Here is a 22,020-nt window from a genome sequence, read left to right as displayed (position 1 = left end):
ATTTCTATTACTTTAGAGATAATATAAAGTGGAAGCTTTAGCAGTCTTTTAGGGATCAGTTTTATATTTTTGCTTTCATAAAGTTGTCATGCATAAAAATATTGGATTTTTCTTTTTTGGTTGGGTTTTTAGGAATCATTTTCTCACTGAATGATAAATCAAGCTCATCAAATTTGAAGATCGATGCTTTGTCCTGTCTATATGTAATCCTCTGTAACCACTCTCCTCAAGTCTTCCATCCTCACGTTCAAGCTTTGGTCCCCCCAGTGGTGGCTTGTGTTGGAGACCCATTTTACAAGATTACATCTGAAGCTCTTCTTGTTACTCAACAACTTGTCAAAGTAATTCGTCCTTTAGATCAGCCTTCCTCGTTTGATGCGACTCCTTACATCAAAGATCTGTTTACCTGTACCATTAAGAGGTTAAAAGCAGCTGACATTGATCAGGAAGTCAAGGAAAGGGCTATTTCCTGTATGGGACAAATTATTTGCAACCTTGGAGACAATTTGGGCTCTGACTTGCCCAATACACTTCAGATTTTCTTGGAGAGACTGAAGAATGAGATTACACGGTTAACTACAGTGAAGGCTTTGACACTGATTGCTGGGTCCCCTTTGAAGATAGATTTGAGGCCTGTCCTGGGAGAAGGGGTTCCTATCCTTGCCTCGTTTCTCAGGAAAAACCAGAGAGCTTTGAAACTGGGTACCCTTTCTGCTTTAGATATTCTAATTAAAAACTATAGTGACAGCTTGACTGCTGCCATGATTGATGCAGTTCTAGATGAGCTCCCACCTCTTATCAGCGAAAGTGATATGCATGTTTCACAGATGGCTATCAGTTTTCTAACCACACTAGCAAAAGTGTATCCCTCCTCCCTTTCGAAGATAAGTGGATCCATTCTCAATGAACTTATTGGACTTGTTAGATCACCTTTATTGCAAGGGGGAGCACTTAGTGCTATGCTAGACTTTTTCCAAGCTCTGGTTGTTACTGGAACAAATAATCTAGGATATATGGATTTGTTGCGCATGCTCACTGGCCCAGTTTATTCTCAGAGCACAGCTCTTACTCATAAGCAGTCTTATTATTCCATTGCCAAATGTGTAGCTGCTCTTACTCGAGCATGCCCTAAAGAAGGACCAGCTGTAGTAGGTCAGTTTATTCAAGATGTGAAGAACTCAAGGTCTACAGATTCAATTCGTCTCTTAGCTCTACTGTCTCTTGGAGAAGTTGGGCATCATATTGACTTAAGTGGGCAGCTGGAACTAAAGTCTGTCATATTAGAAGCTTTCTCATCTCCTAGTGAAGAAGTCAAATCAGCTGCATCCTATGCATTAGGCAGCATTAGTGTGGGCAACCTTCCTGAATACCTTCCGTTTGTCTTACAAGAAATAACCAGTCAACCCAAAAGGCAGTATCTACTGCTTCATTCCTTGAAGGAAATTATTAGCTCTGCATCAGTGGTGGGCCTTAAACCGTATGTTGAAAACATCTGGGCCTTATTGCTAAAGCACTGTGAGTGTGCAGAAGAAGGAACCAGAAATGTTGTTGCTGAATGTCTAGGCAAACTCACTCTAATTGATCCAGAAACTCTCCTTCCACGGCTTAAGGGGTATTTAATATCAGGTGGGTACCTAGATTTTCTTATTTAAGAAAATTTTTATTTTTAAAATTTTTTGACTGGAGAAAAATGGGTTTACAGTATTGTGTTGATTTCTGCTGTACAACAACATGAATTAGTCATATATATATACACACACACACATATATATATATATCCCCTCCCTGTTGAGCCTCCCTCCCCTTCCCTCCCCCCCCAAAATTGTTATTAGTATTTGGTTGCCTGGAAAGATGGCTAATGCTGTATCTTGTTACATGTAGAACTTATGATATGGAGCCATGTTCAAATGACATTTTGTTGTTTAAAAGAATTAAGAGTGTAGTTAGATAATGATTAAATAAATCTGGTGTCATTTCTAGTGTTCAGTATATTTTAATGTTACTCTTTGGTCTTGAATTAATAAAGCCAGAGAACCATGCTTACAGTACTAAAATTGGTGAACTAAGTTCAAATGAAAAATTCTGGGAACAGTTTTCAGATTTACCAGTGTCAACCCTTATTATCCAAGGAGAAGGTAAAAATGGCCATTCATTCTTAGAAATTGCTTCCATTTTTAATAAATTTGATAATCTTATCTGCTGATGTGGTTAAACCAGTTCCCTTTTAGGAGGGGTAGATCCTTCACTCCTGGTTTCTCAGGCTGCCTCCTCCTTGGATGAAATTGTTCCTTTTGAGATCTAGCGAGATTATATTTCACAAAATGAATAAACTTTGCTCCATTGGTATCCTGAGGGAAAGAAGAAATACCCTTCTTGATCAAAGAGAATTTTAAGGAATTACAGATACTGATGTTACTTGAAGTGGTTTGAAAATGATAAAGATGTCCATGGATTTTAGCGGATTTAAATACCGTAGACTTAGAATTTATTTTTAATTAGGTTCATCATATGCCCGAAGCTCAGTGGTTACAGCTGTGAAGTTTACTATTTCTGATCATCCACAACCTATTGATCCACTATTAAAGAACTGCATAGGTAAGTGCAAATGAAGATAAAAATACTGCCTAAATAGTAGTTAATTGTCAAAACCTGAATCATTTCAATAGCTAAATATATCTCCAAGGAACTATTTTAAGGGTCTGGTAATTGTTTCATTAAAAACATAATTTTGCAAATAATTGAAATTAGCTAAATATGCTAGGATGTCTTTAAAGTCAACGACACATTTGATAATAGTGTTTGGGGAATGACCTAAAGTAAACTAATGGGTAAAGGGTAATATTATATGATCTGACAGTCTGAAGTTCTTCCCAGTTGTAAATGAATCTCATTTGAGTTGTGATGGCTGAATTTTCTGTTATTATTTATATCCCTCTAGCTCCCAAGGGGCTCTGTGGAGGCTTCTAAATTTAAGGTGGAAATTTAAGACTAAAAAAGATAATTCTTGAGGTATTTATCCCTGTCAGCCTAAGAGGAGATACACAAGAAAGAAAAAGGTCATCTCTTTATTATTTTTCATGATTTTATAACTTCCTAAGTTGTTTTCATCATCAGTTTCCCTAGAGTCTTTAGTAACTAAACTCCTGGGGTTTTCTTGACAAAAGAATGGGGATATCAGCAGAAAGGATAGAGGGGTATGCATAGAAACTTAACAGCTTCATGCCATTCTGCAGTGGGCCAGAAGGGGCAAAAACAGTCTAAAAGAACTACACAAAGGGATTACTAGCTCAGAGTAGGAGGAACATAGAGGATAAATGGATGACAATGCTGAGACGTAGAGATAATTCATAGGAAGTCTTTGTCAGAAGATTCTTGCCTTTGTTCTCCCCTCTTTTTTGTTTACTCTCATTTTTGGCATTGTACAAGATACAACAAGGGAAGAGACCTGTGCCAGATCTCTAGAGACATCTTTCTAGGTTGACAACAGTCAGCAAGTGTGCATCACTGGAGTAGTTACTCAGTTAGATGATGATCATTCTGGTTGTTTAAAATTGAAATTCCTAGACCAAGTTGTTGGGGACCACTGATCCTAGATTGTGTCACCATTTGTCCATAATGATAGCAGTACTTCAGGAGCTTTACTTAAAAGCAGTTTACCATCATAGTAATTCTAGACAGACAGAGGTGAGGAGCTTTAAATTCTTTTTGAACACAAGCTATCTCTTAACCTTTTTTGTAGTCAGAACTTTCCTGGGTGGTCAGTCTTGAGGTTACCAATCTGTGATGTTTGAAGCATTTTTTCCATCTCCCATTTTAGCAGATTGCTGTTGTGATACATTTAAGTCTTCTGGCACCTTTTCCCCACCATGTATTCTAAAAGATTACTTATCATAGGGTTGAGATTACATATTGATGAATAGCTATGAATGAATACATGTACCAGACACTGTGTTCAGTAATGTACATGCTATTTATTCTGTTCCGTGGCCCTAAAAGTTTATAATTCTCATTTTATTAACTGGGAAACTGAGGCTCTTGCCTATAATAAATTGCTAGAAGTCAGTCTTAAAGTTGACAAGTGAAGCAGTTTGGATCACCATCTGTGTGACTCCAAAGATATTCTTTCCCCCATGTGCAAGAACAGTCAGACTTATATCTGTGTTTAGAGTGGCTGGGCACTTTCTCTAGCTTTTTGTCTTATGTTAGGCTTCAGTTTCCTTCTTTTCTACTCTTAGACCTCTTGTCAATTTATACATTTCTTGTATTTCTTTTAAAGATAAAAACAAGTTTTTGGAGGCACATTTCTCTGTCATCTGATAAATTGTTTACTTGTTAACAATATTTTAGCTGTGGCTCTGTCCCCACCCTTGTTTATCTTTTGAACTCAGGTTTTAAGATTTCACCTTTGGAATGTAAACTATAGCATACATATAATGTAAACTTCATATGAGCATAAATTTGACTTTCCCACAGCTGTATCCCCAATGCCTCATGCGATAAATGCTCAACAAGTACTTTTTGAATGAAAAAACTTCCACTTCTGTTGGTGGTTTTTTTAGTGTGAGTACTAATTTTGAACTTTAAGGAGAGTCATTCACATTACTAGTTCTTGTGGTTGCTGACTCCATCACTTCTCTTTGCCACCCACCTTTTTATCAACTATCTATAAAAGTAATTGGGAGCTTTGGGGGCCCTCACTCCTGTGTTTAAAGGTGCTGAGAATAGGTTTATCAGTTAAATACACTCATATTCAGACATGATGGTATAACTGTTGCCAAAAGAAATTATATAGTTCACTTAGTATTTCATCATATTTCATGATCCACGTTGAAGAAATGGCAATAATACCAACACTAGTAAAATAACAGTATAATGCATATTTAATTTTAAACTTGCCATATAACTATGTTGCTTCTCTTTGATTTCTTCAGGTGATTTCCTAAAAACATTAGAAGACCCAGACTTAAATGTAAGAAGAGTAGCTTTGGTCACATTCAACTCAGCAGCACATAATAAGCCATCATTAATAAGGGATCTTTTGGATACTGTTCTTCCACATCTTTATAATGAAACAAAAGTTAGAAAGGAGCTTATAAGAGAGGTACGTTAGATTACATTGTTTACCTAAGCTTGTCTTTTACTTTGTAGAATATTTACATATCTTTATATTTCAACAGGTAGAAATGGGTCCATTTAAGCATACAGTTGATGACGGCCTGGATATTAGAAAGGCAGCTTTTGAGTGTATGTACACGCTTCTAGATAGTTGTCTGGACAGACTTGATATCTTTGAATTTCTTAATCATGTTGAAGACGGTTTGAAGGACCATTATGACATTAAGGTGAGATGTTTGTGCCTGTTGATAAAATGTTTTAGAAGAATACTTTTTGCTAGTGACTTTCACCTTTGTAATTTACTCTTGTTATTCAGTGAGAACGATTAGTTTACTTGTCATGATTTTAGTGTGTTAGAAACTCTCTAATATGCAAACAAAGTAGCAGTGCAGTGTAATAACATCAGTTGACATATAGGAACATCCAGAAACCTTGTCATTAGCGGAGCAAGTCAGATTCAGAGTGTTGTTAAAGGATGTTATACACAAAGCTATCTGGAGATGCAACCACAGAGAAATTATACCGCCTCTTAGGCTTAGAGCATGAACTTTGCTCATAGCTGCTTTTTATCTTCCTATTTAAAATGTGAACTATAAAACGGTGATTTGAAAAATCGTCTACTCAGGGCCTTTGGTCAAGCAGGGCAAAAGTGGTAGTTGAGCAGTAATTCAGCCATACTATCAGAACTCTTACTTTGATGTTTCCATAATGTAATATGGAATAACCTGATTCTCCCAGAATTCAATGAAAAGAGCCCTGAAAGAATAGGATCCTTCTACAATTTATAGTCTTAAGATAAAAGACTATGGGTTATTGGACTTTAATGGATTAATCTGAATAAGCAGGCTTTTGGGGTTTTTTTTTTGTTTGTTCTTTAGAAAAATCTAAGATAGTAGAAACTTGTTATAAAGCTTTTCTTCTAGTTATTTTCTCATTCACTGATTTTTTTCCATTTGGTGCACATGAACTTTTTGAAAAACAGTTAGTTTATGACCCTATCCCAATGAGTGAAGTAAAAAAAAAAATTGGAAAGCTCCCCAGCTCTAACTCATGTGCAGTCAAGATTGAGAATCACTTTTCTAGTTCTGTATTTTCGGACCATATGATAGATAACTTTAGTACTTGTAGCTAAAATTTCTTAGATTTGAATTCTGTGTGATTCCAAATGGCAGACTACATAAAAATGAAACTTTGTGGCACAGGCTAGTCATTTTCTTTTAAAAACTTTGTCAGAATTTGGGATTTGTCTTTAGAAAATAAATTCAGAATCTAAATTTTGTCTTTTTTATTCATAATAGATGCTAACATTTTTAATGTTGGTGAGACTCTCTACCCTTTGTCCAAGCGCGGTACTGCAGAGGTTGGACCGACTTGTTGAGCCGTTGCGTGCCACGTGCACAACTAAGGTAATACTGATGATGTTGATTTAGGCCAGACTTGGTATGTTCAGGATTCTCAGTTGATTCTGTACTGTGGTTTTCCAAATTTAACTGTGCTGGCACCCTGGGTAGCAGTTGGCTTCAAAAATTAATGTATTAAATGTGGATGTTTTAGAAAGCTTACCACTGTTAAATGCTATTCTTAAAAGTTTGTTCTAACAGTGTGACACATTTTTAAAGTACTGATATGATTAAAGTGATAGGTCCACAAAAGAGGAGGAAATGTTTAATTCTGTTGGAGGAGGCGAATGGGTGTGGGAGTCATAGAAGGCTTCATATATGCACAAGACAGTATTTAAAATGGACCTTGAAAAAATCAGGATTATTTTTAGGTTCAGAAAGTGAAGCAAGACTTTTCATACAAAAATGATTATATGAATTAAGGCACAGAGATTTCAGTACATGACATGTTTCAAGAATAATGAACAAATATGGTAATATCAAACAGTAGTTTGATGGAGGACAAAGTAGGACTTGCTAAGCAGATCCCACTCTGGTTTTTATAATGGGCTTTGTATAAAATATTCCCTTAAAAGGAGACAGTGATTGCTAAAAAAGTTTCAAAACACCCCTGCTTGAAGAATAATGTGCCTTTTGGATCTATGCAAGAGTAGCTTTGCTTTATTTTTATGTGCTTAGATTTTGTTGGTATAAGAGCTGCCTTTTATAGCATGTAATATAAATTTACTCAATGTTCCAGGTAAAAGCAAACTCAGTAAAGCAGGAGTTTGAAAAGCAAGATGAACTAAAGCGATCTGCCATGAGAGCAGTGGCAGCACTGCTAACCATTCCAGAAGCAGAGAAGAGTCCGCTGATGAGTGAATTCCAGTCACAGATCAGTTCTAACCCTGAGCTGGCAGCCATCTTTGAAAGTATCCAAAAAGATTCATCATCCACTAACTTGGAATCAATGGACACTAGTTAGATATTTGTTCAACCTGGGGACCATTACATTGACCATATGATGCACTGATTTGACAGGTTAATCATAAGACATGAAAAGAGAAGTATTTAAAAGCTTCAAAATGTTCCACTTTTTTTCCCCTTCATGGAGACAGTTTGACTTTCTTCCATTGTTGTTTTTGTAGCATTTATTTCAGAAATATGTATTTCCATAATCCAGAGGTTGTAAAACCACTGATGTTTTAGTGGTTAGAGCAACGTTTAAAATGACAACTAAACGTTAGGATTGATGGAGATAGGGTCCAGTATATTTACCCTGTAATGTTTAGGATTAAAATGTTAAAATTTTGTGACCATGAATTTCTTTCTTTTATAAATTTTCTCTTATTTAAAAATCAAAAATTCTGCAAGACAAAAACCATGTTTCTTTTTCTTGTGTAACTTTGTTTCAGCAACATAAATTGATTTTTAGCTGGCAGACAAGAATTATCTGTGTAAGACTTGTTACATTTCAGAGGGGTTGGCGGTTTAAGAGAGACAATAGGGTATCATTTTTTAAGTATGGGGATTAACAATATCCCTGTTGCGCACACTAATTTTGCATGAGCAAGTTTGCAAATATGTATTGTCTGTAAAGCAGCATGTGCAGATTATTCATAATACAAAAGTTAAAATAAGTATTATTGTATTAGTGCAATTTTCAGATATTTATTTTTGCACAGAAAACACATATCTGGAGAGAGAGGGGAGTAAATTTTTGAAACTTTGGTTTTCTTAATGCCAGTGTGAATTTGCAGGTGTTTTCAGCAAATCAAGTCCAAATAACAATTTGCCACTTTTTCTATTATAAATTTTCTTAGACATTTAAAATTTGAATATTTAAGTACTCAGTTTTTCTCGGTTACCCATTTGTGTGCGTGTGTTTCCCCTTAGAAATTCCTAGTCAGATTTTTCTTTGATTTCCTTTGGACCTCTACATTCCATATCGAGTGATTCTAATAACTGTGTGCTTGTGAATTTTATTTTTTGGAAACTTCTGAAGCTGGCTATCCCAGGTTTGTTAGCTAATAATAGTATTTTCTTTTAGTTGAGTTAGATTTTTTTCCCTCTTTCTTCTAGAGCTAATTTACATATTGTATTTGGTAAGTGTTGACTACTCCTGATGAAAGGGTCTGTGCTTGGGGGGAAGCAAAGCTTTGCAGTACCTTATATTGTAGTTAAAATTTTATTTAACATATCCTTCAGTGAGCTCCTTTCACACTGTAGCCTATTCCTTCAAATTTGTGGTGCTCCTGTAACAGTAAGAACTAACTTCTGAAATAAAAGACATCTCCTAATGCTGTGCAAACATAGTTTACATGTATTGAAGGAGGCAGTTGTTAAATTGAGTGACGAGTTTTAAGCATTCACATATTTGAAAACTGCACCCTTTATTTTTGAAACTGTGAATTAGAAATATTTTTCCTGCTGTTTGACTTACCTGCTTTAACATGCAAATATGAGGTGATTTTAATTATAACATACTGTGGTTATTAGACGAACAGCCTAACTTTAGGTATTCAGATGATCGTGCATAAGACTTCATTACCAGTAAGGATTTTGATTAGTATGTGGACATGAAACGTTATATGAAGTTGGTGCTGTTTCAGAGTGTGTGGCAGGTGATAATCATACTATAATTTGCAAAAAACTGTAATAGAAATTTATTTCAAGCTGTTAGTATATTATGTACTATGCATTACCGTGGTACAGATGTTGTGGATATATTTTAAGTATTTGGTTTCACGGTTTCACAATAAATTACAATACTATAGGCTCTAGGACCAAGTAGGAGACTGACATGCATATGTTGTGTGAATGTCTTAGTTAATTGAAGTTAAATCCAAACTCTTTTCACATATTGGATTTCACCTTCAGTTTTTTTAACTTCTAAAATGCTTGTAGTTTTTTGTTTTTTGAGTCTCGCCAAATGGCTAATTTTTTAATATAGCTGAAATTCTATCTTTTAAAGAGGTTCTGCTCTTTTCTAGTAGTCGATATGATTTGTGTTTATATATATGATATATATATATTATAATGTATATATTCACATATATAACAGTCAGTAAAAGAAGAATACTCAAGTTTTAAATGCGGAGTCATACTGATCAGGTTCATCTTTCTGGTGGTGACGTCCTGGTACTGGGACGGAAGGTGTGGGCTTCAGTCACAGTCTGTCACTCACACTGCTCACTGGTCTTCTAATAATTATTAGGAAGTTCTGCTTAGCGGTTCTGCACATGATGGTTCCTCAGGAGAAAAAAACAGCTGTTCACTGATGAGGACATTTAAATTGTTTAGATTTAACCAAGTTCTTTTTAAAGACAGCTCAATATGGGTTGTTTTTAAGTTGTTTGTTACGTTATGAGACTAAGGCAGAAAGGAAATTTGGTATGGCAAAGCCTAACCTAAAAATTTAAAGTCAATAGCACTGCATGATAATTTTTAAAATGTGGTCATATATTAATTAGTGATATCTAAAGCTGCTTAACCATTTGGAATTCCTCACAAATTGGAGTATAGAGACTTCAACAAGTGTTTGATATTTACATAATTTTTATATAACCAGGCCACTTTTTTGTTTTTGCACTTCTGTTGGGTAAATGATAAATAATATGGGCGTATCTAACCGGTTTTAAAGGCATATTCTGATACCTTTTATATCTAACTCAATTTCAGATACATGAATATGATTATATAGATAGGCATGATTGAAGTTTAATGAAATACACAAGATCCTCAGTCAGGAAATTCAGTTAACTAGTTAATAATCCTTTTAAGGTGTATTTAACCACATGACAAAGTAATATAGTAATGCGTGACAGTTTTTTAAAAGTTGAAGTAACATTTTCTGCCGAGGTAAAAACTTCTACCAAAAACTTAAGTTGTAAAAATTAACTGCCAGTCTCTAGATATAGTATACTTAGTAAATATTTTTATATTAAAGAGCTTTAAAATTTCAGGAGATGTTGATTCTAGCTCTTAAATTAAATCCTAATTTTTAAATTACTGCTACTCCAGAGTCACACATGTTTTTGAAATTTTAACTTATCCTTTGTGAAATGGAAAATGGACAGTGGTAATAACAGTTCCATTTTACTATTTGGGAAGAGGATATTCTGGTTTTAATGGATTTTTTTTTTCTAGTTAAGTAAAACTCCTGATACCTTTGGCTACAAAATGGAACACATCGGAAATAATCACGTGGCAAGCTTGCAAAAGTTGACCATACGTGGTCATTTTCTTAAGAAATATGCACACTGAAATTACTTCTTTTCCCTTTATAGTACAGTAAGTTGCTGATTTTCCTATTAATACTAGAAAAATAAGATTTTGTGAACACCTGTAATTTAGGCAAGAGTTATCAGCAATATGTTTTTGCTGTTTGTAACTTTCAAAGTTAGCTCTTAATTGAAAATGGAGTTTGTTTTTCACAAAAATCAACTTCAATTAAAACTAATGGGAGTATTGCAGATAATTTTACTTTGTTAGACTTTGTAATGTTAATGTGTCAGAATGCTTTTTAGTGGAGGAAGTGTGGATACCCTGACCTCTTTGTATTTTTTAGTTCTGATCTTAAATGATTATTAGTGATTACTTTGGCAAATTGAATTGTTTCACTAAAGTATTAGATGAGAAAAGGCCATCTGAAATTTCTTTCTAAATTAGGATGTGTTGGAATTAGTGTATTTAACCATTATCAGTAACTTAGTGGTTGATGCACATTGATTTTATTCTAGAATGCTCTCTCACAGCGAAATTCTGAAGAATTATATTATGGAACTGGTTAATGTATGATACCATGATGACCTCATGATTTAATAGCCTGTAGTAATGCTGTTACTGTGAAAAGCTTTTTTACTTGTTTCATAGACATTTCACTTTTAATATAAAACCAACTGCTTACTTAGGTCAGGGCAGCTAAATGTGTGTGATGGTATCTTACTATAACCCTAATGCATTATTGTTAAGAAACCAAATGTGTACTTTGCTTGGAATCCTTACCATCCATGAACTAAACTAGGCATTCCTAAAAGGTCTAGAAATAAACTCCTAGTTTCTTATTCTAGAAATCAGTTTAGACTTCAGTAGAAAAATGCATGTTCTTTTAAGATCAGGATTTCTCAGCCTAGCACTGACATTTTGGACTGAATAATTCTGTCATGGGGGCTGCCCTGTGCATTGTAAAATAATAACATCCCTGAGCTCTACCCACTTAGATACCTGTAGTACCATCAACAACCAACCCTCAGTTGTGACAACCAAAATTGTCTGCAGATATTGCCAAATGTCCCCAGGGGAGTAAGGAAAGAGGGGGAGAATGCAAAATTGCCCCAGTTAAGAACCACTATTATAGAGAGCTTTTTCTTGTGAGCTATAACCAACTGAGATTCTGTACGCGCAGAAGTTTTCATTCTTGGTATCAGTTCATCTTCCTAACTAAATTTAAGTACACTGTACTGTTTTTAATTATTTTCTTCTACCAAATTAATTAGAACTATCATGATCTAGTGAAAATGTGTCTATTCTATATTACTACCTCCTCTGATTTAAATGGATGGTCTTTATTAAACCACTTAATATACTGGCTTTTTTTTTTTTTTTTTCCTGGCTGTAAAGTGCTTCCTCAGCTGAAAGAAATAAGAGTATAAAAGGGGCTTCTACTGTACCAGGCGATGTGAGGCAGTGAGTGCTTTGCAGTTGGTATACTATATCAAAGGGCAAGAAGTACACTTTACTTGGGTTCTTAAAAGGTGGAGTTTCAAAATTACTCATTTATATTCTCTTCAAGAGAACAATTTAGTTCAAGAAAGTAAATACAATGAACAAAGACTTGCTTTCCAGTACAGGTTATTTCCTGCTTAGCTGTAATATTTAAAGACATGCCAAATAGTGGTTTTGGGGGAGTATAATTTCAAAATTATATATTTGAACTTTAAAAGTAAACCTGACTAGCACATTTTTGTTATTTTTCTAGGATTAGTTGATGTTTGCAGACAATAAAATACTTGTGAATAAAGACTGGTTGGTGGGAGGCAAGTGGCAGAAAAACTATCACAAATCAGATTGCTTGTTCTTTGAAACAAGATCATTGAGTGAGTCAAATTTCTGAACCATTTTAGTCCCTCTTAGCAGAATTGGCATAAACAAAAATAAAAGTTAATTTCCTTTTACATGATGTTTTTTGAAGTATTCATGAGACTGATTGGTCAACAGATTTAGTAAGTTCAGAATGCTCATTTTGGAACCTTGAAAATTCAGTCTTTAAAACCTACATTTAAAAGATATAGAAATTTGTTTCAGCATCAGTTGCATTCGCAGAGGACCATGTATGTACCCAGATGAGATGCCCCACTGCTGGTCTGTATTCCTATAGCCCCTGCTCACAGTGTTCAAGATTTATGTAAAACTTCCTATCATGCCCTTTTCCCCTCCTTTGCCTTGGTACTAATACTCTTTAGTACTATGTGCTTGCCACTGGAGACAGCACCGGGAAAACACATGTATGTGTATGATTTGTGGCACAGCTTCCTGGTCTGGGGTTGAGGACAAACCCAAGCCAAGGAAGTCATGTACTCCATGTAGTGAGAACAGAATTAGCAAAAGCATAGAGACAAGGGGTTTTAGAAGCTGAATATGGCTGTAGTGTGAAATATGAGTTAGAAGCTAGGATGGGCAGATTTTATAGAGGGCTTTGTAAACATTTTGGATTTAATTTCAGGGGTGAGTTGATGGCAAACCTAGAAATACTTAGGTGCACTTTAGAGAATGGATTGGAAGGAACGTAAGACATTTGTTGATGAATTAAGACATTAATAGAATAAACTGTATGAAAGAGAATGTTGTGCTGAACCAGTATAAATTTGGAGAGGCACTCAGGGTGTTTGAAATAAAATTGACAGGACAACAATTTATTGGTTGCTGGGAATAAGCACAGTTAGTTATATTATGCTGCAATACAAACAGTCCCCAAAATAGGTGGTTTAGAATACATTATTATTCTGCATAGTATTGTGGATAGCACAGCGTTAGCACCTCACGGGGACCCTGGATAACCAGGCTGCCACTGGGAATGTGAGTTGCTGTGGCAGAGGCAAAGTGAGAAGTGAGTCATTTCTGTCACCTAATGCTTTCCTGTGGGCCAGAAGTCATAAGGTCATATCTAGCAGCTAAATACTTGTTCATGAGGCATTGGTGAGAACAGTCAGCTCTGTTGAGCTGTGGAGGGCCCTCTTGACAGGCAAAATGTGGGAGAAGAGTTAGGTCATGGTAAACAACTCACAATTAGACGTTCCTACCTGTTCTTACAAGTTTTTTTCAATCACCCCGCCACTCAGTTGCTTCTAAGCACTTCCTCCACTCACTGGGTCCTCTCCATCTTTTCCATATCTTCTACAACCATCTTCACACCTTCCAGAGTGACAACTTTTGTTACCGGCTGTGGCTCCCAGGCCCATAGGAAATGGATCATCTACCTCAAGCATTTTTTTTTTTAATCTTCACGTTTCAAGTTGTATACAAAAACAGCAGTCTCCTAAAAGTGCCAGCAATTTTTATGTTTTCTGAAATTATGTAGGTACCATTCAATATTGTTTTTGGTTTTGATCAACCTTTATCTCTGCTACCACTCTGAAGGCTACAAGCTTAGATATTTTCATCCAGAGCTGTTTGAACTTAAACTCTGTCTAACTCTAACTGCAATCTCCTGTTCATCAAGGTCTGCCTTCACTTGCTCTAAATTGACTTTTGACCTCAGAGGCCTGTGATCTATATTTCCCACCATTTTCTGTTTCTTTTAGCCTTTTGTTTACCTACTCAGGATCTCCTGGGTTTTGTAAATGATTTATTCATAAAATTCTTGTCCTTCTGTTGCATCTAGGGATGCCCCCTCTCCCATTCCTTGTATCTTTATTACATGTAACCCTGTCTCCATACCCAGTGGATTACCATTAACATCATTTTGTCAATAAAATTAAGGCCTTTTTCTAGTCCTTCCAACCTAAGAATCTCATATCCATTCCCATCTTTACATCCTCATCTCAGAGGTTGAGTTGGTTGTCCTTTGCTCAAGTCCAGCGTTTCTCCCAGAGCCTACCTTCCTCCGGCCTGTCCTAGAAGAAAGAAAGTAAGTGAAAGTCACTCAGTTGTGTCTGACTGTTTGCGACCCCATGGACTATACAGTCCATGAAATTCTCCAGGCTAGAATACTGGAGAGGGTAGCCTTTTCTTTTTCCAGGTGATCTTCCCAACCTGGGGATGAAACCCAGGTCTCCCGCATTGCAGGTGTGTTCTTTGCCAGATGAGCCACAAGGGAAGCCCCCAACCTGTCCCAGGTTTTGGTTAAATCAGTCTCCTCCTCTTCCTTTATCTTCAGTACCACGAACACTAGTTCCATCTGCTGGACCCTCAAAAATACCCTGAAATCTCATTTAAAAAGACTTAAATGTTTTTATTTATTGTATCTTCTACAAGATACCATCTCTGTAGAGAACTAGATATGCTTTCCTGATTTTTTGTGTTTTCACTTTAATCTGGCTCTCATCCCTCTATAGGTGATCATTACAAACCAATTACAGTGAAGTCTTAAATGCCAGAATGGCCTTCAGTCTTTTTCTTACCTGAACTCGAATTGATACCAGTCTTGTTGATCACTCCCTCCGTGAGACTGACTACCTGTTGCCTTGGCTTCTAGGATGTTACTCTCTTCTGGAGGCTTCCTAATACCTATGAGGCCACCGTATCTTAGTTTTGCTAAAATATTCACTAGGCCCTTCAGTTCACGTCTTCTCATTATATATAATCCTGCCTGGATCATCTCATCCATTTCTCATGGTTTACATGTTGATTTCTAAATCTGTAAACTTTAGTCCTGTATTTCAGACTTATATCACTTATTGGACACCCCATAAAGGTATGTCAAACACAGGATAGCTAAAGCTGAACTCCGCACCTTCCCCTGGTTTCCTTGTCTTTCTGTCTTTGCTGTTGGCAACCCATTTATCCAACCACTCAAGCTGGAAATCTTAACACAAGTTTGGAGGCAAAAAGTGATAAATAACAAAGAATATAAAGATGCCTGCTGCCAGACATCTGGCTTTTAATCTTGGCTCAACGGTAGCTATTTGACTTTGGTAAATTACTTAGCCTCAATTTCTTCATCTAAAAGTAGCTACCTTATTGGTTTAAATAGGAATACTTGTAAAGTACTTAAAACTGACTGGTATCTAGTGTTATATAATTGTTAACTCTTACTAACTTCTGCTAATTTGATTTGCTAAATATTTCTCAGGTCCATCCCCAGTACTGTGTGTTCAAGACCTCATTTCCTCATCTGTTGATTGGATGACTGCAGACGTTTCTTAATTGGTATTTTGGTTCACTCAGGAAACTAATTTCTTAAGTAGTTAGCTAGGTCCTGCCAGGCCTGTAAAGGCAGGGGAGAGAACATATTTGACGTAAAGAAGTGCTGGTTACCAGGAAAAAACTGACGTAATAAACACCACAGAATTCTACTGTATAAGAATTATATTCAGGGGACAGAGTGGGTAACAATGGAGGATGCGATCCATTCTACATGGGGCAGGAAGGGTTCTTGGAAGAGATGGAATGTCTTGAAATAAGAGGTATTTTACTTTGGAAGAGTTGTTTTCAAGTGAGTGTGCATCACAGTAACCACGAGGACTTGTTAAAATGGATTGCTGGGCCCTCGAGAGAGTCTGGTTCCATAGGTTGGAGTGGGGCCCAATAATTTTCTTTTTTATTTTTTGTCCTTTACATTTGCAGTCCTGATTGCCTTCTCAGACCACACTTTGGGACCCACTGCCTTAGGATACCCAGAGAGCATTCATTCCCAAGGCCGCTCAGCTGCCAAGACCATGGTCCTGACCATTCATAGTCTTGCGCTATATCCTTCAATGACTCCTTTTTGCCTGTAGGGCAAGTACAAGTTCTAGATCTGGCTACTGTCAGCCCCTTTAGCCTCAGCATCTGTCACACCTAAGATTGACATTTATCCTCAGGCAAGGGTGAAATATTTCTCTCAGCCACCATGCTGCTCCTAACCTTTATACCTTTGCTCAAGCTATACCTTTTGCCTGGATATCTTGCTTTTCATTTTGTGTGTTGTCAGTCACTAAGTTGTGTCCAGCTCTGCGATCCCATGGACCCTAGCCTGCCAGACCTCTCTGTCCGTGGGATTTCCCAGGCAAGAATACTGGAGTGGGTTGCCATTTCCTTCTCCAGGGATTCTTCCCAGACCAGGGATTGAACCTGTGTCTCCTGCATTAGCAGGTTAATTCTTTACCACTGAGCCACCAGGGAAGCCCTTCCTTTATGAAGTCGACTGCTATCCTGTAGGCTGAGTCAAGGACTCCGGAAGCCTCCCATGATGCCAGTTGACAAGGACATAATCAAGGGGCCAACTCCCAACTTTATAGAGCCTGTTCCCCCTTTTTCCATGTAATATAGTCCCAGTTTCTTTAGAAAGCATCTCTCTTTTAACATTGTGCAAACATTGCTGAGTCGGGGAGGATGGGTGGGAAGAGCTGAGTGGGCAAACTGTTCACAGACAGCCCTTTATGTAAAACAGTACCGCCAACAACCTTGTCCCTCTCTGTACCCAATGTCTCACAGGTTTGAGTCCTTTCTAGAGCTTGACTGGATGGAAAGGATCCCTGCTTTTCTGGTTTGTAACTTCTCTAACGCCTCCTTGCTTCTTGTCTTCTAGGAATTTGTCGGAATTTTTGAGCTGCGTGGACCTTCCCTTCTCTATATATTATTTTGGATTTATTTTCATTCACAGATGTTTACTGTCATTTCAGTAGAATTTGGAGACAATAAATAGCACATTAAGTTGGTCTGCCATCTTGGAGCTTCTGTTATTTTTTTTATCTTCTCTAATATTTTAATGAGAAACATTTAAAAACAGATGTTAAAGAGCTTAGGCTCTCAACTTGGGTTCACATCTGACCATCCCATCCCTTAGTTGTGGGACTTTGGGTAACTTGTTAGTGTATTTGTTCTCCCATCTGTAAAATGGATATGTACCAGCCACAAAGAATTGTTAAGAAGGTTAACATATATAAAGAAGATGAAACACAGTAAGCACTCAAATGTATATGGATAAGTATGTTAAATCATGAATGACTGACTATAGGAGCTTAATAGTCCACTCTGATTTTTCTTATGCTATTTTTGATGATTGGGCTTTTTCTAAAGAGGGAGAGGGAAGTTATAAAATATACATTGAGAGAAACTTTTTAGCCACTTTTGAAAATATTAGGATGCCTCAGTATTAGAAACTATCAGCATAAACTAATTTTATTTTTTGGCTGCACTGGGTCTCTCTCTAGTTGTGAATGAGCTGCTCGTGGCAGGCTTCTTTAGTTGCAGTGTGCAGAGCGTGAGCTCTAGAGCACATGGGCTCAGTTGCCCTGTGGCATGTGGAATCTCAGTTCCCAACCAGGGATTATACCCAAGTCTCCTGCACTTTGGCCACCTGATGTGGAGAACTGACTCATTTAAAAAGACCCTGATGCTGGGAGGGATTGGGGGCAGGAGGAAAAGGGGACGACAGAGGATGAGATGGTTGGATGGCATCACCAGCTCAATGGACATGAGTTTGAGTAAACTCCAGGAGTTGGTGATGGACAGGAAGGCCTGGCGTGCTGCAGTCCATGGTGTTGCAGAGAGTCGGACGCAACTAAACTGAACTGAACTCCTGCATTGGAAGGTAGACTCTTAACCACCGAACCACCAGGCAAGTCCCTAAACTATCACATTATTGTTGTGTGTGCTCGGTTGTGTCTGATTCTTTGTAAGCCCAAGGACTGTAGCCCACCAGGCCCTTCTGTCCATGGGATTTCCCAGGCAAGAATACTGGAGTGGGTTGCCATTTCCTACTCCAGGGGATCTTCCCGACTGAGGGAGTGAACCCATGTCTCCTGGGTTCACTCAGGAGAGCAGATTGTCAGCAGATTCTTTACCACTGTGCCACCTGGGCTTCCTAAACTTAAACTGAAGACTGGTTGGTGTTGCTAAGTCACTTCAGTCGTGTCCGACTCTGTGCGACCCCATAGACGGCAGCCCACCAGGCTCCCCTGTCCCTGGGATCCTCCAGGCAGGAACACTGGAACGGGTCGCCATTTCCTTCTCCAATGTATGAAAACGAAAAGTGAAAGTGAAGTCACTAAGTCGTGTCCAACTTAGCAACCCCATGGACTGCAGCCTACCAGACTCCTCCGTTCATAGGATTTTCCAGGCAAGAGTACTGGAGTGGGTTGCCATTGCCTTCTCTGGAAGACTGGTTAGCAAAAACCAATAAATAGTATCCTAAATGGTGAAACATTAGCTCATTTGATTTAAAGTCAGTGCTGGACTGCCAACATTATTGTATATTTGGAGATTAAGAAAAAAGATAAGGATATGAATTAGATACAGGAGGACAGTCCAAGAGGCCAACACAGGAAGATCCTGGACTCAGCTCTTCCCACTGACCTGCCAAGTCTGCAGCTACATATGGAACCATTTCCTCTGAAAGAGACCTGAAAGCTAGTGGAACAGCTTCACATGACAAATGAGAAAAGGGCCACACTAAGGGGGGTAGGAAAGGCTGAGACATGGTTTCACCATCAATCCATCCTTGGAAATGGAGAAATCTCAAACCTGGAGCTCCTCACTGAGGCAGCCCACATCAGGCACCCCAACTTTGAAGGCTTGGACCTGTTACAAGCCTCCCAAATACCTGGTTGTGAAAACCAGTGAGGCTACACGAGACACAAAGGGCTGTTGTGCACAGAATCACTCACCCCAGGGCCCGGTGAAAAAGCAGTTTGAGAGTGCCCAGGCTTTATGTGACAGAGAACTGCCAGCTAATCTTGCAGCAACCACCAGAGAGGCAGGGACCTACAGGGACACTTTATAGGGACAAAGGCCCTGGCAGGTGCCAATTCTTTTCTTTCTGTTTCCTCAGTGGGTGCCATCCTCACCTCCTCTGTCTAGCCCACTCCGTGACACCAGTATCTCCCAGAAGGGAGCCTTTATACACCTCTGATGCCCCAGTTTCCTGTGGCTGGAACTCAAAGGACACTCTGATCACCTGACTATAGAGGCTGGGGCTTGCATTCCTGATTCCCAGGGGACTGTGACAGTCAGAGACAATTCTTGGCAGACTACCATCCCCAAGACACTCAGACTGAAGAACACCCTGCCTTTCTGAGAAAGAGGCCAAAGGAGCAGGCTTCTAGGCTAACACTCAGAGGCCACGGAGGTGCTCTTGGGGAACAGAGGCTGGTAGACCCAATCTTTGTGCTCTTGGCCTTGCTTCAGCTCCCAGAGAGCAGCTTAGGCCCTTATCTGGTGCTCTGCTTTGTGCAGCTGCTGCCAGGGGACATTTCTATGTGGCCTGGTTCTGGTGGCCAGCAGGGCTTATGCTTGTAGGTCTCATAGGAGTGTAACCAACACAAAGTTCTGTAAAAGCTACCAAGAGGCCAGGAATCCAGGAGCTCAGTCTGCAGGAGGCGCATCATAATTGCAGCCTTAGGGGCAGGCTTCTAGTTAGATGGACGCACATTACAGGGCTGAAAGCAAACCGTTGTGGAGACCTGGGAAGGTGAGCACTATCTTTGTATTCTCCCTCTGCCCAGCTCCAGAGCAGAAGTACCTCCGGGAAGGGAGCTCTTACACATGTCTGATGTCCTGGATTTTATGGCAGGTGTGCCTGGTTTGTATGCCCAGGAGCCAGACTTTGAACACGTGGATCTGGTGGACAGGGGGGCTTATATTCCTGGGTCTCCTGGGACTGTTCAGTCAGAGTGCTCAGCCGAGCATTGCACAGATGGCGGACTGAAACATAGCCCTAGTGTTTCTGTGAAAGAGGCTGTTTGCTCGTCCTAGAGTTTTGGCCTAAGAGGCAGGCTTCAGGTTTGACACACATCGAGGAGGTCTACAGAGATGCTCTCAGGGAACTTAAGGATGCCACCTTTGCACTCTCCCTCTGCCTTGCTACAGCTGACCAGTATCTCTCAGAAAGAAGCTTATCTACTCACCCTGGGCTCCAAATTATGTGACTGTAGCCCAGGGCACACCTCTGAATCACCTGGCCTTGTGGCCAGGAGGGCTACATTTATGGTTCCACAGGATTGTATTTATTTGCATGCTTTAAAGCTGCAGCCCAAGTGTCTGGCCTCCAATTAGTGTACACGTAGTTGCTGAGCCAGAACTCCACCCTTTTAGCCCATCCACAGTAAGTGTGAGTGATTAAAAATAAAATAAGACTATTTGGACACTCACAAAGGTTCTAGAGACAACCAAGAGCTAAGGCAAGATTGAATGATCAGATCAGTCACTCAGTTGTGTCCGACTCTTTGCGACCCCATGAATCACAGCACGCCAGGCCTCCCTGTCCATCACCAACTCCTGGAGTTCACTGAGACTCAAATCCATCGAGTCAGTGATGCCATCCAGCCATCTCATCCTCTGTCGTCCTCTTCTCCTCTTGCCCCCAATCCCTCCCAGCATCAGAGTCTTTTCCAATGAGTCAACCCTTCGCATGAGGTGGCCAAAGTACTGGAGTTTCAGCTTTAGCATCATTCCTTCCAAAGAAATCCCAGGGCTGATCTCCTTCAGAATGGACTGGTGGGATCTCCTTGCAGTCCAAGGGACTCTCAAGATTGAATGATAAGTTCATCTAATACACTTGACCACTCCTTCAGGACTGGGAGAGAGAACTGCTTCATCTAATACATAGAAACCAACACAGACTCAAGAAAAATGAAGACATAAAAGAATATGTTCTAAATAACAAAAACTTCGGGAAAAATTTATGAAACACAAGTAATTTACTTGAACAGTTCAAAGAAATGATCATGAGAATGCTCACTGAACTTGAGAGAAAAATGGATGAACACAGTAAGAAATTCAACAAAAGGTAAGTATCAAGTAATAGAGCTGAAGGATACAATAACTACTGAAAAATATGTTAGAGGGATTCAATACAGACTAGCTGAAGCAGAAGAAGGGATTAGTCAACTTAAAAACACAGCATGGAGCTCACCTAATCAGAGTAGCAAAAGGAAAAAAAGAATAAAGTGAAGATAGCTTAAGGAAGTTATGGGACAACATCAAGCAGACCAATGACTTATATTGTACAGGGACCCAGAATGAGAAGAGAGAGAAGAGGACAGATGACTTATTTGAAAAAATAATGACTGAAAGCTTCCCTGACTTGGGGAAGGATACAGACATCTAGATCCAAGGAGCCCAGAAAGTTCCAAATAAGAATCCAAAGAAACCCTCATCAAGACACATTATAATTAAAATGTCAAGAGTTAAAGACAAGGATAATATATTAAACTTAAAAGGAAAAACAATTTGTTACATACAAGGAATCCTTCACAACAGTCAGCAGATTTTTCACCAGAAAATTTGCAGGCCAAAAGGGATTGACATGATATTAAAAATGCTTAAAAACAACCTTATAGGCAACCCCACAAAGCTATAATTCAGAAGTGGAGTTTTTCAGACA

General features: G+C 38.6%; 1 protein-coding gene across 2 annotated transcripts in view; it reads left to right on the top strand.

Annotated features, from left to right (window-relative positions):
- The window catches only part of CAND1 (cullin associated and neddylation dissociated 1), a 43,790-nt gene extending 26,430 nt beyond the window's left edge, over nucleotides 1-17,360 (top strand). For both annotated transcript variants that reach the window (XM_086400101.1, XM_086400103.1), the window contains 6 exons: nucleotides 133-1,626; nucleotides 2,500-2,595; nucleotides 4,932-5,101; nucleotides 5,178-5,342; nucleotides 6,414-6,521; nucleotides 7,255-17,360. In XM_086400101.1, coding sequence (XP_086256227.1) covers nucleotides 133-1,626; nucleotides 2,500-2,595; nucleotides 4,932-5,101; nucleotides 5,178-5,342; nucleotides 6,414-6,521; nucleotides 7,255-7,479 — 2,258 coding nt within the window. In that variant the 3' untranslated portion in view covers nucleotides 7,480-17,360. The remainder of the gene's footprint in view (nucleotides 1-132; nucleotides 1,627-2,499; nucleotides 2,596-4,931; nucleotides 5,102-5,177; nucleotides 5,343-6,413; nucleotides 6,522-7,254) is intronic.
- Nucleotides 17,361-22,020: the final 4,660 nt, after the last annotated feature.

This window comes from Bos grunniens, chromosome 5 (genome assembly GCF_055505025.1).
Source record: "Bos grunniens cultivar Pamir isolate PY7600 chromosome 5, Bosgru_T2T1.0, whole genome shotgun sequence".
NCBI classification, from domain to species: Eukaryota; Metazoa; Chordata; class Mammalia; order Artiodactyla; family Bovidae; genus Bos; species Bos grunniens.
The sequence above is the reverse complement of the archived record's forward strand: the minus strand, read 5'-3'. Positions and strand labels throughout refer to the sequence as shown.